This window comes from Lygodium microphyllum, chromosome 4, assembly GCF_053477565.2.
Source record: "Lygodium microphyllum isolate KBCC chromosome 4, Lygodium_microphyllum_v1.1.10, whole genome shotgun sequence".
NCBI lineage: Eukaryota > Viridiplantae > Streptophyta > Polypodiopsida > Schizaeales > Lygodiaceae > Lygodium > Lygodium microphyllum.
The window spans coordinates 96455909-96472723 of record NC_141138.1 but is presented as its reverse complement, the minus strand read 5'-3'; the positions used below and the strand labels follow the sequence as shown (position 1 = coordinate 96472723).

General features: G+C 42.8%; 1 protein-coding gene across 2 annotated transcripts; it reads left to right on the top strand.

Annotated features, from left to right (window-relative positions):
* The first annotated feature begins 230 nt into the window (after positions 1 to 230).
* LOC148037354 (beta-fructofuranosidase, soluble isoenzyme I-like) lies at positions 231 to 14631 on the top strand. Of its 2 annotated transcripts, XM_087676259.1 has the most exons (6): positions 231 to 931; positions 1091 to 1134; positions 1414 to 1575; positions 1844 to 2094; positions 13823 to 13913; positions 14081 to 14631. In XM_087676259.1, exons 1-6 carry the CDS (start codon positions 271 to 273, stop codon positions 14264 to 14266), a joined length of 1395 nt encoding a protein of 464 aa, XP_087532385.1. In that variant the 5' UTR covers positions 231 to 270; the 3' UTR covers positions 14267 to 14631. The 2 variants fall into 2 exon arrangements, with proteins under 2 accessions (XP_087532385.1, XP_087532384.1); XM_087676258.1 differs by having other exon boundaries at positions 231 to 1134; positions 14081 to 14629.
* The last annotated feature ends 2184 nt before the right edge of the window (positions 14632 to 16815 follow it).

Sequence of the window (16815 nt, the reverse complement as noted above, 5' to 3'; positions counted from 1 at the left end):
AATCTAATGAAATGATGATATAGAGCCATGAGTTGCATTTGTATTCAAGAGTATATTGGCTTCAGATTTTCAGCTCTGTTTACTACATATTCATTTCAGTTTAGTCTTATGAAGTGTTCTATGGACATACTCTTTTCAGGTCTCATAGGTGACTTGTGTCTTTTATAGATGTTAAGATAGCTTCTTCCTTCCTTTCTTTCTTCTTCATAGCCTTGTGGCTACTTATCCCAAAATGACGACTTGATCTAACCCTCCTCTTGTTCAGGACCCATGTTCTACAAGGGCTATTATCATATTTTCTATCAATGGAACCCGTTCGCTGCTGTGTGGGGCAACATGACATGGGGACATGCAGTTTCCAAAGATCTCATACATTGGTGGCACTTGGAACCAGCCCTGTTTCCTGATGCATGGTATGATTTGTATGGTTGCTTCACAGGCTCGGCAACCTTTGTAGCAGGTCACCCTATGCTTGTCTACACAGGGTGGAGCAATATATCTGCTAATATGAATTCCCAGGTTCAGCTGCAGGCAATAGCTGTACCTGCCGATTTGAATGATATGTTGCTCCGCAAATGGGTCAAGATACCTGAAAATCCAGTTTTGAAACCCCCTGTAGGTATAGCAGGTGGGATGTTTAGAGACCCTACCACAGCTTGGCTAGGCTCAGATGGCAAATGGAGACTTGTTGTTGGTGCAGAAAGTAATGGCACAGGTCTGGCATTGCTTTACAAGAGCTTGGATTTCATACACTGGGAAAAAGAACATTTACCTCTGCATAGTGTGCCATCCACTGGTATGTGGGAATGCCCTGATTTCTACCCTGTTTCCATGTCTGCAAACAACAGGAGTGGTCTTGATACTTCAACCAATGGACCCAATTTGATGCATGTACTGAAAGTGAGCTTCAGACATGATTATTATACACTGGGTACATACTTCCCTAATAATGATTCTTTTCTGCCTGCCTTGCCTGATTTGGATGCTGGTATTGGACTGCGACATGACTATGGAAAGTATTATGCATCAAAATCCTTTTATGATAACAATAAAGGACGAAGAATCATATTTGGTTGGGTGGATGAAACAGATGCAGAATCTACCGATGTTGTCAAAGGTTGGGCCTCTGTTCAGGTATTGATATTTTTTCCTTCAAGCTGCAGAATCTAAAGCTAAGATGTTCTTAGGCACAGCAGGCTTGTTGCCCATAGCCAGCATCATGATGTGTCTAATGTGTTTTTGAAGGTAATCAAGAAAGAACTGATTTTGTTTGAACATTTCAAAATGTGAAAATTTGATCAGTGTGGCCTAAAAAATTTCTACGTTTTAGAACTCATTGGGTCGATGGTAAGATTGGATTTTTAATATTGATTGCTAAGTTTACATCCTGCTTGTTTGTTAACTTTGCTGCAGGCAATTCCACGCATGGTTTGGCTAGATCCAGACACCAATCACAGCCTTTTGCAGTGGCCCATAGAGGAAGTAGATTTGCTACATGAAGGGAATGTTACTCTTGAAGATGTGACTTTAGATAGGGGCTCAGTTGTGGAGGTTAAGGGAATGAATGGAATGCAGGTAAGTTTCAAACTTCTTGTTGACAACCATTCACAATGTTGGGGTTAACTGTTTGTTACATCTGTTAAATGAACGTGGACCATGGTTGTAGGACACTATTCACAGTTGATGAAAGGAAGAGTGGGAGTTGGGTGTATTCATATACAGTGAAGGTCTAGAAGTCTTTTCATGTAATTTTTCTCTTAGAGGTTGAGCTTTCAGTAATATGAAGCAAATCTAAGCAAGCAACATGTTGGTGTCTTGCTAACATTTTCGTCAGTTTATGTAGCTAGACATTGGTGTGACCTTCAAATTACCAGACCTTAAACAAGCACAGAAAGAAGCAGAGAATGTAACCATAAATGCTGAAAACGCTCAATCGCTATGCAGTCAAAAGGGGATAACTAGAAACGGTCTAATTGGGCCTTTTGGATTGTTGGTTCTTGCATCGGATGACCAAGTGGAGCAAACTGCAGTCTTTTTCGTTGTTATATTCAGTAACGATGGGTGGAAAGCTTTGATTTGCCATGACCAAAGCAGGTTAGTATCTAGCCTTAGTCCCAATGAATGTACCTGACATTTTATCTTTTAGTTGTGTTCAGAAATTTAACTCTTATGTCCATTAGCTTATAGACCTAGCCTCTGCTTCTATCATGATACTAACATGGGCCATTGGTTTCTGGTAAAAATACTTATAGTTGTTAGCCTCTGCTTTTGATTTCTTTCAAATCCAACATTGTCTGTTAATCTATATAACTAGTCTCTGACTTCGTTGTGCTGTGATGTGCACAATTGCTTTTATATTGAAATTTCTGCAAGAAAGTGCTGTAGATGCCTCATGTCAGCTAGCTCATTAGCTGTGCAATCGAGGAAGGAGTAAAATGGATAGATATCTAATTGAGAGATTAAATTCTCTTTCCCTTTCTCCCATGAGGAAGACTTATCATCTGCTGTATTGCAGATTGTTCACTTTACACAACTCAAGGTGATGATGGCATAGACTTAATTGCATGATCTTGCAGGAATGTTCTTCAGACACCTCCTTACATGACCTTCTGATCATCGTGAGGCACAGAGGATTTACTCACAAGGATTTTTGTATGCTTATGTTGTGCACACAGCATGCATGCACAGTATGCACAAGCTTCATTTTGTAAAATCAGTATTTTATATGACTTAGAATCTGGAAGATGTCTCAACCTGAGGATTTGATCATCACTTTATTGGCTAAACAGTGAAATACATGTGAAAATATCACTCCTCTAGCTTATGGTAGTCATGAAGAAACCGTCTCAGAAGTTGTGAAGGCATCCTGTCAACAACCAGCACTCCTTCCTACTACCTACTAATCCACAAAGATGAAAGCCTTGAAACCATAGTACGGGGGAGTTTCGGAAACGGGGGAAATAGAAGCGGGAAAAACTGGAGTTTCAGAGTTTTGGCCAAATTTTGGAAACGGGGAAATGGCGTTTCGGATTAATGGTTGAAACGGACCGCAGGATGCCGAAACGCTGGTCTGCTGTTTCTGTTTTGGTCCGAAACGGCCGGTCCGTGTCAGCAGCCTCGAAACGCCGTTTCGGGGTACTATGCTTGAAACCAACAGAGTTTGTGAGTGGCATACCTGCCAAATATCCCAGAAGACCTGCAAAAACCAGTAGTAATTAGCGTCAACCTTGAAGGTGTTAGAGATCATTGCCTGGTCGAACTGCACAGTCCAGTCGGACTGCCACGTGGCAGTCTGACTTGCTGCAGTAAATGCAGCCGACCTGCATTTTCTGGCGCCCAGATTTTTGGCTATTTATAGCCGAGTTTTCAGTCTTCTGCACACATTCTTTTGCTTGCAGATTACAGGCTGGTGGCTCGCGCAGATTCCGTCTATTCGCAGATTTCAGCTAGGAGACAGTGCAGACTGCAGCGGACTTCGAGATGAACAGCAGGTTGCATCATCGAGGTGGAGACACGCAGTCCAGCACACTGCGCCCGTGTATATATCTGCATATCTTTGTATACAGCACACTTTATACAGCAGATCTTCATCTTCCACTGTCTCTTTCTCTCTCTTCTCTCCCTCTGCGTTCTCTCTCTCTCAGTCCTACGCTTCCACACCGCTGCACTCTGACATGGTATCAGAGCAGTGTTGAAGGGTTGACTGAGTGCAGAACCAACCTGAAGAGGAGTTTCTATCGTGACACAAGGCTGCGTTTTCAGCGTTTGAGGGCAGGCAGGAGGGCTGTGCCTTGGAACAAGGCTGAAGCGAGCGTGGGCGCGCGGGAAAGGAGTCCAGGTGGTGGATTTGTTGCTGTTTACTGCTGTTTGACGAGGAGGAAGTTTGAGTTTTCAGCTCTCAAGTGCAGGTTTTGCTTTTTCATCGCCTTCGGCGGGTGAAGAAGTTTTGGGACGCGGAAGAGCCCTAGCAGGCTGAGTTTTCACAGTCAGAGGGGGCTGCTTTTGCATTTGTGAAGGCATTACAGGTGAAGATGTCTACAGAGATTGACTTGGAGTTCCAGACGATTATGGACCGGAAGGTGCCTGTCTTACTGGCTCTTCCCGCAGATTAGAAGCTCGATGGCGACAACTACCGCATCTGGCGTGTGATGATGTTGGCCATCCTTGAGTCCTACGATTTGGCGGAGCTTGTACAGGAGGAGATCGACCGGCCCTCGGTGAGAGACGAGTCCAAACTCTCTTCCGATGCTTGTGCGGAGTTGGCCAAGGCACAGTCTCACTGGGACAAACTGGATGCGAGGATTGGTTCCTTTCTTTTTCTGTCTTGTACTACAGCCGTGATAGCTCACATCGAGCACTTGACGGTGGCTCGGGAGATCTGGCTGGAGCTTGATCAGATGTATAACCGGATGACCCTTATGAAGCAGGTTTCTTTGGAGGTACAAACGCGGACCTTGTCCGTGAACAAGTCTTCTTCGTTGCAGGAGCACATCAACAAGCTTAGACAGCTTCAGATGCAGGTTCAGAATGCGGGGAAGCCGATTTTCTCCGAAGACACGGCGATCACACTCTTGTCCCAGTTGTTGCCACGATTCGGTGCTTTCTACTTCGGCCGTATTGCTTCAGGGCGAGAGTCCACTCTTCTGTGGGAAGAGTTGGTTCCTATGGTCTTGGACCAAGAGGAACAACTAAAGGTACAGAATGCTTCCAAGTCGGAGGCACTGATAGGTCAAGCCTCTCAGAAGAAGGGGAAGGACCAAAAGAAGAAGAAGGGGGATGACAAGTCAAAGAAGGACAAGGACAAGGACAAAGAATCCACATGCCATATTTGTGGAAAGACTGGCCATTGGAAGAAGGATTGCCCTGACAAAGACAAGAAGGACACCAACAATAAGGATACGAAGGATTCTGGAGCGGTGACTGCACCCTCATCAGCTGCATTTCTTCATCTAGCTGTCATTGAGGACTCTACACCGACTGCTTCTGATGCTGTGATGACAGCTCCCCAGGCTCGAGAGTGGATCGTTGACAGTGGTGCCTCCCGGCACATGACTCCTTCATCAGATGGTGTTGCCCAGTTGCGACCTTCGCGTGGGTAGATTCTCATTGGAGATAGCTCTTCAGTGTCTATTGCCGGACGGGGTGAGATGCAGCTTATTCCAGATGGACGTGGTGATACCTATACCTCAGAGGTCTTGCATGTACCAGGTTTAGGGTATCGTCTACTGTCCGTTCATAAGATTTGTTCCCTTGGACTTTTGGTGGAGTTTAACAGTGATTCGGTGCGAGTCCTTGATCGTGGGTCAAGGAAGGTTCTCTCATCCGTATATGAGGAGAACGGTATCTATAAATTGAAGTCTTCCACCGCCCTCTTACTCTTCTTTTTACCTCTCAGACACAGTCAAAGCTATGGCATGCTCGGTTTGGTCACCTCAACTATGATTATCTTCGGAGGGCGTCACGTGGACAGCTTGTTCGAGGGTTGCCGGATATAGTGGTGAGCCAGCAGCCATGCATCTCTTGCATTCGTGGGAAGCAGCATAGGGATGCCATTCCCCACAAAGCTTCGCGGCGGTCTACTTCACCGATGGAGCTTGTATCTACGGATCTTTGTGGCCCTATGAGGAACGAGTCCTTGCGAGGGAGCTCGTACTTCATGTTGATCGTAGATGACTACATCAGGATGACTTGGGTCTATTTTTTGGCATTGAAGTTAGAAGCTTTCTCCCACTTCAAGGATTGGCTTCTCTTTGAGGAGAACCGATCAGGCCGGAGATTGAAGACCTTGCGATCCGACAAGGGTGGTGAATTTGTTTCTAATGTGTTTGCTCGTTTTTGTGCAGATAAAGGTATTCACCAGGAGTTTGCTAATACCAACACTCCCCAAGAAAATGGCATTTTTGAACGGAAAAACCGTAGTGTGATGGAGATGGCGCGCATCATGATGGAGCATCGACAGACACCTCAGTTTCTGTGGGCCGAGGTTGTGGCTACTGCAGTCCACATCCTTAATCGATCCCCCACTTCGGCTGTTGATGGGATGACACCTTTTGAGGCTTACTTTGGGACTAAGCCCGATGTTTCTTATTTTAGGATCTTTGGGTGTGATGCCTATGTTCCCATTCCCAAGGCTCATCGTGATAAATTTGACGCAGCTTTCCGAAGACAGGTATTTGTTGGCTACAGCTCCCAGTCCCAAGGCTATTGTTTGTATGATCCCGTCAAGCGGGATGTGTACACCAGTTGAGATGTTCAGTTTGTGGAGGTTCCGGCCATACCAGCGGGTGAGGAGTATCCCGTTCTTGGAGATCGAGGGGAGAGTTGGGCTCCCGCTACAGTTCCTTTGGAGCCCGCGCCTTTTGATTCTGATTCTGTTTCTGACACAGAGTCTAGTGTTCCACTGGTCACCCCCGAGGAGTTACCACCGGTGGATATCCCAGAGTCTTCCGTTGATGGAGAGAGACGAGGGGAGGTCCAGCCTCCTCCTCGTTGGGCCCGTGACACACTCCGTGATTTAGGGATCGAGGGGGTCCCTGAGGAGTGGGGACCGCAGGATGGTCCGCGGCGGTCACGGAGGCACCAGACACATTCTATGGAGCTTGTTTGCTATAACTATTGTTTGATGACCCGTGTTATGCAGGATCGAGAGCCCACCTCCATGAAGGAGGCTTTACAGTCCGCACCATGGAAGAAAGCTATGGAAGCCGAGTCGGAGGCTATTGAGAGGAATGGCACTTGGTCACTCCCCCCCCCCGAATAGAAGGTGATTGGCGTCAAATGGGTCTTCAAGACCAAGTACCTTAGCGATGGTTCTTTGGACAAGCACAAGGCTTGCCTTGTTGCTAAAGGTTTTGCACAGCGCCCAGGGATTGATTGTCATGATACTTTTGCCCCCACTGCTCGTATGGCGACTATTCGAGCTGTTCTTGCCTTGGCTGGCCATAGGAGATGGCCTGTCTACCAGTTGGATATGAAGTCGGCTTTCTCAATGGTAATTTGAAGGACGAGATCTATGTCGAGCAGCCTCCTGGCTTTGGATCTTCAGATGGGAAAGTCTACAGGTTGAAGAAGGCCTTGTATGGCCTCAAGCAGGCTCCGCGTGCATGGAACGAGAAGATTGATTTGTTCCTTCAGTCACAGTTGGGATATCGGCGTTCTAAGGCCGATCGGCAGCTTTATGTTCACACTTCTAAGGCTGGTTGTGTGCTTTTTGTGTTGTATGTTGATGATTTGATTGTCACAGGTGATCATGCACAGAAGGTCCAAGAGACGAAGGCAGCTTTACATCGGACGTTCAAGATGACGGACTTGGGTCTACTCCATTTCTTTTTGGGCCATGAGATTTATCAATCTCAAAGGGGGATCTTCATCTCTCAGCAGAGATATGTACAGGAGCTCTTGGTTTCTTTTGCGATGGAGGATTGTCGGACCCTTTCTACTCCTATGGATCCGAACTGGAAGGCCACTTCCCATTCAGCTTCTCCCATGGCGGATGCTTCCCGCTATCGTCAGTTGCTTGGATCATTGATTTGGCTTCTCAACACTCGTGTTGATCTTTGTTTTGCTGTCGGGCTCTTGGCAGGGCTTATGAGTGAACCTCAGACGGTGCATTGGCAGGCTGTCAGAGGATACTTCGGTATTTGAGGGGGACGTCTGATTTAGAGATTCAGTACCCCGCAGGCACAGGTGGTTCCGATCTTGTTCTTGTAGGTTGGAGCGACTCGGATTGGGCCGGTGATGTGGACCATAGGCGGTCTACTACAGGTTACTATTTTACCTTCGGTGCAGGTGTTATCTCATGGAGTAGCAAGAAGCAGCCCACGGTAGCCCTTTCGTCTACTGAGGCGGAGTATCGGGCCGCGTCTTCCACCACATGTGAGGCTGTTCGGAGATTGTTGGAGGAGCTTGGCTGCCCCCAGACTCGTCCTACTTTGCTGCAATGCGACAATGAGAGTTGCATTGCCTAGGCACAGAATCTTGTTTTTCATGCCCGGACGAAGCACATAGAGATCCAGTACCACTTCATCAGAGAGAAGCTTCTGGATGAGACCATCACCGTGGAGTATTGCAAGACGGAGGACAGTCTTGCAGATTTGTTTACGAAGGCACCTCCCCAGGCTCTACTTCGGAGACATTCCAGATCCCTCAGGCTTCTGCCCCGCCCAGGCTCTGAGAGGGGGTGTTAGAGATCATTGCCTGGTCGGACTGCACAGTCGGACTGCCACGTGGCAGCCCGACTTGCTGCAGTACAATCGGCTGCATTTAATGCAGCCGACCTGCATTTTCTGGCGCCCAGATTTTTGGCTATTTATAGCCGAGTTTTCAGTCTTCTGCACACATTCTTCTGCTCGTAGATTACAGGCTGGTGGCTCGCGCAGATTCCGTCTCTGTTCGCAGATTTCAGACAGGAGACAGTGCAGACTGCAGCGGACTTCGAGGTGAACAACAGGTTGCATTGTCGAGGTGGAGACACGCAGTCCGACACACTGCGCCCGTGTATATATCTGCATATCTTTGTATACAGCACACTTTATACAGCAGATCTTCATCTTCCACTGTCTCTTTCTCTCTCTTCTTGTATGTTAGTGAAGACTAAACATGGTATTTCCTAGTACGTCACTTCTTGCAAGTGGTTAAATGTTTCTTAGAAAGGCAAGTTGTCATATGTTCAAATAATGCTTCCTATGCTATTGAAGATATGTTACAAGAACAAAACAAGCAATGGAATAATGAAAGATACAAGATTGATGAAATAGATAATGCACAATACGAAACCATCGATATTACAATGGTTGAGCACTAGCTCACACACTTCATAGGATCCCTTTCTCCCCACCAAGAATCTGCAAGTACATGACTGAATGACTATTGCCACACTCCCTCCTTTTATGACAAAAATGGAGGAGTTATCCTACTACAAAACAAGTTAGCCAACAATCAAATAAACAATAAAGATGCTGCCCATAAATTTGGATGTAGGTGCTTGAACTTGTCATATGACCACTTCTAACACCCTCTTTGAGAGCATAGGTGAACAAGCAAATAACAAGGACACCCAAGATGCACCATGGACACTCCAATAGCATGCACTCCATTGGATTCACCTCCATAGGAAAGCACCCTGAAGAAGAATAAACATCATAATCCCTCTTCTAAAGCATGGTAGTCAAGCTAGCGATCGTGCACCTCTTGTAGCCACACAAGCTCCATGGATAGTTTGTTGTGACACCAAGATTCCTACACTAGAGGATATGCATGCCCTTTGGATCCCCTCATGCTTGAACACTTGTGACATTATGTTGGATGTCCCATCATGAAGTTGGTGTTAGATACACCAATCCAAGGTTTGGAGTCGCCAAAACATGTGAACTCAATGACACATGTCCAGTTCACTAAGAAGGAAAAAGTATTCACTTGAGCCATTTATAGGCCTCAAGGATTTTGTGCTTCACCAAGCATGGCTGTGATATCCACTGCATGAAGTAGCAACATGTCTTTCATGTCTTCCTTCTCTTCAAATATGACATTGCACCACACCATTCCTTTTGTTCAACTTCATGGCATGACTGCTACTTCGGCACATCACGATGGAAGCAAGGACTCCTCCAAAGATTGGAGAAATGCAATGCCCTCTTTGAAAAGTACTAGTGAGTATCACACCACTCAACCGCTAATCGCTCATCCACGAGTACTTGCGTATTACCTTGGTAGACTTTTGTAGAAGAGAGTAGCAAAGCACACCAATAAAAAGCTTAGCACAACACGCACATATGACAAATGTGAGGACAAAATTAGGTGCAATAGGTGAATCATGAGCAAACCATCTCACATGAATTAATTTTTCCAATTTGAACACATTTAACAATATTATAAAGGAACAATGACCTTACAAGCAAGTGTAGGAAAAAATTTGCAGTCATGCATGGCAACAAGCAAACACCAACACATTATTGACGACACATGACGTTGACATTGTAGATGATAGATGACAAACACACCACATGGCCTAGCCAGTGAATGTAGGTTTTGGTTGAGACAACAACCAATGGTAGACAACTCGGGTGATACCATGCCATACAACATGTAAGTGAAAAGAAAACAAAGGTCAAAGCAAAAACAACGCAGCACAGATGTCAATCAATCAGTACACAACACCACATGACAAACACAAAAACATCCACGTTACAAGCAACCACGTCCACAACATGGTTATGTTGCCAAGCGTACTAAACACACGATGGGACAGCAGTGGCAAAGGCAATGGCAACCAAATATAATCATATGCATGACGAACAAGCAAGCTTATCAACTAGACACACTGTAAATCATCCGTGAGTTATATTAATGTTATTTCTCTACAAACCTACCTTAACATTTGATACCATGCTAGAAGAGCAAAACAAGTAGCGGAATTATGAAATACACAAGATCGATGAAAGAGACAATGCACAAGATGGAACTGGAAATATGAATTCAGTATGAGAATCAAGAGGACAATGATTGAGCATGAGTTCACACACTCCACAAAGTCCCTCTCTCCACACCAAGAATCTACAAGCACATGAGTAGATGGCTATGGCCATAGTCCCTCCTTTTATAGAACATAATAGAGTTGTCATCCTACCATGAAATAGGTTAACCAATAATTGAATAAACAATAAAGATGCTGCCCATAAATTAGGGTGTGGGCACTTGTGAACATGTGATATGACCTCATATTGCAACAGCATGCTATGTAAATGAGTAAATTGTGAGTGATAGTGAGTTGTGTCAGGCTTGTTTTTGTCGTTTAAATTTTCGCACTTTGTTACATTTATAAAGAAGATAACAATACCTTAAAAGCATATGGTGAGGGTTGCCTTTTGGTAAAATTCATAGACCAATATCCGAAGGATTCTACAGTGACTGCTTTTTACATCCTTGGATATCCAAGATGGGTACCCACAACATTGGCACAACCTTGGATCATGTAGTATCTACTTGTGAACACAACCTTAGGCTAGGGCACCCAAGGAGTCCTATAAAGGAGACTGAGGAACATTTGTTTCACATCTTTTGTAATAGACACACTTCTATTCTAGGCCCATAGGTTGTCATGTCTGCCCATTGTGGATGGCATGGTTGGAGGTATGGGACGCTAGCCCTTGTGGCATGAGTGTTGTGGCCTGACGTATTACATGTGAGGGTAGTCTTGCAAAGTGGCAGGCTGGATTACTTCGAAAGGTTGCTTATTAGGGAAAAGTCTTTGTTTGCAGGGTTCTGATAGGTGATTTAAGGTTTCCCTAGTAGTAACACCATAAACCTATCCACCAGCCATTGTGTTTGTACCACATGTGACGAGACTTTCCCTTATCTTTCATTTTCATGTCCAGTGGCTATACAAGTGTGGATGTATTTCACATGTGTGGATTTTTGTGACAGATCAGTGTCTGACCAGCTGTGCACTGGTTTTGGGAGAGATGTTCATGTGCTGCAGCTTCAACATTTCGTTATGTGCATGCCACGGTGGGTGATTGTGATAGCACTGATAGTTACTCAAGAACAGGCAACTGTGTGAATATTAGGTACTGCCTAATATGAATTCTGATGGGGGTAGAACAGCTGAGGATAGCTGCAATTCTAATGGGGAATTATGTAGTGCACGTGATGTGGCAGCATTTTCCTTGACAGGAGAGATGATTTCTGGTGACAAAATGAGCCAAAATTTGTCGAAAATGCTCCTAGACCATGGAATCATGGATGCACAATTGTCCAGTGTTTTGAACCTTTCAAATGGTCCTAGGCAGTTGGTTTAGTGGACTGTTATGGTTTGGTTGAATTTGTAATAACTTAACAACATTGGCTGGCTTTGTAATTTATATCAAGAGTTTTGGGCTATTTAAAGCAACTCTTGGTTTTCAGTTAGTCAAATCAGTCATCAGCAAGAATGGGGAGCTCCACACAAATGCATGGATCATGGTACAATGAGCAGGACTGTTCATGGTGGATTGTGGCTGGCTTGGAGTAGTGTGTGAATTTGCTGTTCACAGCCTTTTCATCACTCTTGCAGCTTGCTGCTGCAATGTATGAATAGGAGGATCCTCTCTGCTTCTGGATTCTCTCTTTTGACTTGTTCTTTTTAGGAGAGTCATTTCTGCATTTGGATTCTCTTTTCTTTCAACTTGTTCCTTTAGGAGATCAGTTTTTACATGCATCTGAGCTGTTCAGCTGTGCAGCTGACCTGATAGACAACGTCCAACTTGGTTGTCACATGGCAGGTCAGGCTTGCCATATAAGCAGTCTGATTACTACCCCTGCTTCTGCCCATGTTGTTCCTGGCACATCAAGCCATGTTGGGCTTTGGGCACTGAATAATAATGTCTGGGCCAACTGTTACCAGGATTCGACACTAAGATAGAGGGGTGAATGGACAGTCAACTCATATGATCAATCCAAAAAGGCAAAATTCCATGGATATTTTCATGCAAGTGGAGGAGCACAATCAGCTAGACACTCATAATAGTTATTAAATATCTAGAAGCATGGCAAAGTGCATCATACACTACAGACACACAGCCGTGAATGTGACTATATTGGCGATGTAGGACACTAACAGCAACTTTCCCTTTTTGTTTTGGCCAAAATTTCTGCAATATGGAGTACCTTTGCAATACATTACCAAAGAACTTTCTTGTATGAACAAGCTTTTCTACAATTGTTGCCACTATGTTGTTGTCTTGTATAAGTTTCAAACCCTTGTTTGCATACTTTGGAATGCAAGATCTAGAGTTCGGCTGCTCAAATCCAAAACAGGCTCTAGGAGAACATCCTCTTCTTTCTTCATAAACCATTTCAGAGGGCTGCATTTTGCCTTGTTAAGCTGCCAGGTTTAATTGATAAATTATCTGCAGATGAACAACATCCTTAATTATTCAAAATTCCTTCGTTATAAAACACAGAAAAGAAAGTGAAAGACTTGATCTTTGGAAGTGCAATATATTCCCAAGAGCCCAGCCATGCCACACAACTGAGGGACAGGGATGACTTACAATGCACATGAAGGGGGTTCTGTAAACAGAAGATCAGGGACTGGAAGAGTCAGGTCTCATCAAGGAGAAAGTGGGAGTGGTAATACCAGAAATGTTCAAAGAGGTGGTACTATAGGCATACTTTCAGAAACCATGATGTTGATCACAATCCAGCTTTTTTGCTGTTTGCTGGTTTGCCTGGCCTGTTGTGTCAATGTTTGCACTGATGTTTACACATTCAACACTATGTAAATTGATTGGCCATGGATTTGTTTTCATGTTAACATGGAAAGAGTATCTTATTTTTCCTTCAGAATTGCTGGTAAAAGACCTGTGCGCTTCAAAGATTTGGCAGACATATGAGCTATTGTGAGCACATGATTGCAAATATTTTTAATCTCAAATTGGTTGTTCTATTGTTGTTGATGCTCTAATATTCAGCTTTCGCATGTGAAAGTTAATGCACTTAATGAACTTGGATTCCTAAAGGCACAATTCCAGCTCTTGTACACATTATAGAGTCTAAAGCAATTCAGTTATCTAAATTTAGAGAGATTCGTAGATACTCAACCTTTTGTTCTGTACACATCGTAGAGTCTAAAGTGATTCACTCATCTAAATTTAGAGAGGTTTGTGGATACTTCAACCTTTTGAACTGCTGCTGGAACCATAGACAGAATTGTGAAAACTTAGGGGAGGAGAGAGTAATTGTTACACTGCTATAAGGTTACTTTATAGAATGTATGATCTTCTTGTGTAGTTTTATCTTCTATGTTCTTTGTGTGGTTTATATCCATCTCTTATGTCTCTTTCAGATCTTCCGTTGCAACGGATGTCGATAAAACAAGCTTTGGTAGCATCATTTCAATTCCCACTACAGAGACATCACTCAGCCTACGAACTTTGGTACATATTCCAGTCTGGAAGCTTGTGGATCTCTGAGCATTTATAATCTTTCAAGCAACCAGCTATATGAGTAGTTTTACCAATAGTTGAAATATACTCCAGAACAGTTGGTTTTCAGTCAGATTTTGGTTTGATGTGATCTCACTTAGCAACATGTGACATTGCAGGTAGACCATTCCATTTTGGAGACATTTGCGCAAGGTGGAAAGGTTTGTATTACATCACGCTCATATCCTACAAAAGCCATCAATAATGAGGCCAATTTGTTTGTGTTCAACAATGGGACTGCAACCATTCAATTACAACAGTTAACTGCATGGAAGATGGCATCAGTTGAGATGACTGCAATGTGACCACCCATGTTTTTCCAGTCCCCCTAGCTGGCAGACATGCGCATCAGCCATCAGTCCAATTTTTTCCCTGCCTTTTTGGGGTTTTACCAGTGGGAAAAAGCTTCAGTTACCCTTCCATTGGGTATTTGCATCATTATGTCTCATGCAGAACTAACAATACTCTATTCTATTGTCTTATTTAAAAAACTAGTCATTGGGGTGCACCTTTCTTACATTGTTGTAAAATCATACCTATTATCGAATTTTATCAAAGACCAGTTGATACAAACTTTTGACAATGGATGGATGTAACAAGTGCTTGCTTCCAAGCGGGGTTATGGTCAAGGAAAAAGAAGTCAACAATCATATTCATACGGTGGAAGTTTAATACTAATGGTGGACAACTAAGGTTAAGTATTAAGTGAAGATTGGAAATTATATGGCGTTTTCAAAATTGAAAGATAAAAGCAATATCTATAGGAAAACCTGCAAACTCAACGATAAAACATCAAGTAAGAGGAGAGTAAATATTGTGTCGCTTAAAAGGAAAAAGAAAGCATAAACTAGGTTGATAGGTGCAGCTCAGTAAAGGAGTATGAAGTTTTATATGTAGTTCTTGCATGTTTGTTATATAGCAGTTTTTTTGATAGTGTTTAAACATGCGTCATGTTTTGAAGCGAAATACATTTGTAGATAAGATTTAGCATTGTTTAAATACATGAAGGATGTTGAAAAGAGAATATGTATGCATATGTAGTTCGAGTCAATAATCGTGAGTATGAACATTTACATTTTTATTTTTGCTACGTTAAATGAGATTTAAAAAAAATACTTTTTTACATCTTGTTGGGTGTACATATAGGTTATTGTACCTTGTTACAGTTGCATTTTTCTTACGGATGGTGATTTGCTCAAAATTCCTAGTCTTGTCTATGCTATTAACTATTGCTTCTATGATAATCTCAAAATTATCCTTGAATGGTTGGAATGTTTCTATGTCTTTCTTTATTTTCTTGACGGGATTTCTTTGGTGGTGGTTGATTTTTTTCTTGATGTTAGTCGCTTACTCTACGTACTCCTTGTTGTTTTTCTTATATCTTATGTTGTAGATGAAGTATTTGCTTTTGTGTTTCTGCGTTGGCGCTTTTGGATTAGCTCGTGGATCTTGGTTGTAGATGGTGTCAGACGATATGGAAGTACTTGAGCTGGTGGTAGGAATTCCAGTGATTGAGATTGCAAGTTTGGAGTTGACAGAAGTTGGTTTTTTCTTGGTTTGCTTTTGTATGCATTTTTGTGAGAGAAGTTGATATTGCTATTTTTATTTTTAAAAAAAGTTTGACAAAAGTCATGTTTGAGAACTTGCCTATTATGTAGTTTATGTTTTGAATGGATCGGAGTTAGAACCGTGTTTTTGGGTATAGACCTCTCTGCTTAGCAGATATGTGACCTTTTCGATCGTTATTGCAAGATTGTTACAATCGTGATTATATTGGTTGTTTCTCATGTAATCTTTTAGTATGTAATGGGTTTCTTTTTTTAATGACTTCTACCAATTGGTTGAGCGGGATGTTAAATCCGTAGTGCAGTAGCTCAATTGGGTATGTTTTGATGTCGTTTGTTCGTGTCCAGTATCGCTTGGGATGTGCTTGTTCGTAGTGGATTGTCAATCATGTCTTCGTACTCAAGTTTAAGTCTCGATTATGTATTTGAGGATGGATTTGTTTATAGTAATAATTTACGATGTGAAGTTTTAGGAGGTTGTGTACCAGTTGCGAGCTTGTCATATGATGTGGGACGTTTGTTGTCGAGAATTTGAGTGAATGTGGCCATCGATTTTCGAAGGTCATATGTTGCGAAGTCGTTGACGTATGTTGATGGCTTTAGCCCAATGATGTTTGCCATTCTCATTTGGTTTGTTATTACGTATTTGCGATTTTGCGTATTTGTAGAACGGTTGTCGATAGGGTATCGGGTATTCTTGTGGTTTTGAATGTATAGTTGGAACATTTGCATGCATAGATGAATGTGGTTAGGTAAAGTAATCTATTAGTTTTTAAATCTATAGTAGGTATCATTTGGTTTGTTTGTATCTCATTTAGAGTCATCTTTACCTTAATGGATGTTGTGTATTTGTAAAGGAGAAAATGAGGAAAGCACATTAGTTTGTTAATAAATGTATTAGTTGGAGAAAAGAATTTAGAGAACATATTAGAATATCAACAAATAACGTTTGAAAGAATGTATAGAAGTCTGATTTATTACTTGCTATAAGAAAGCATATGAGATTGTTGTGTGATAGAATGTGGGGGGTTTTTTTTTTGGTTGAGTTATGTTGTTTTTTCACTTGAGCCATGGTATCAAGAAAGGTGTCGAGGTAGATGTAGATGGATTTAGAAGGTTGATGGTATGCAAATTTCTTCTTTTAATTATATGGGAGAGTATTACGTGTACTAGTCTTGGCGCGAACATGCTTCTAATGTATAGAAGTGCTTTTTGATTCATGGTGGGTCCTTGCGATTTGTGACTAGTGATTGCGTATGCGTGAGTCAAATAGAACATGGATTTATGAT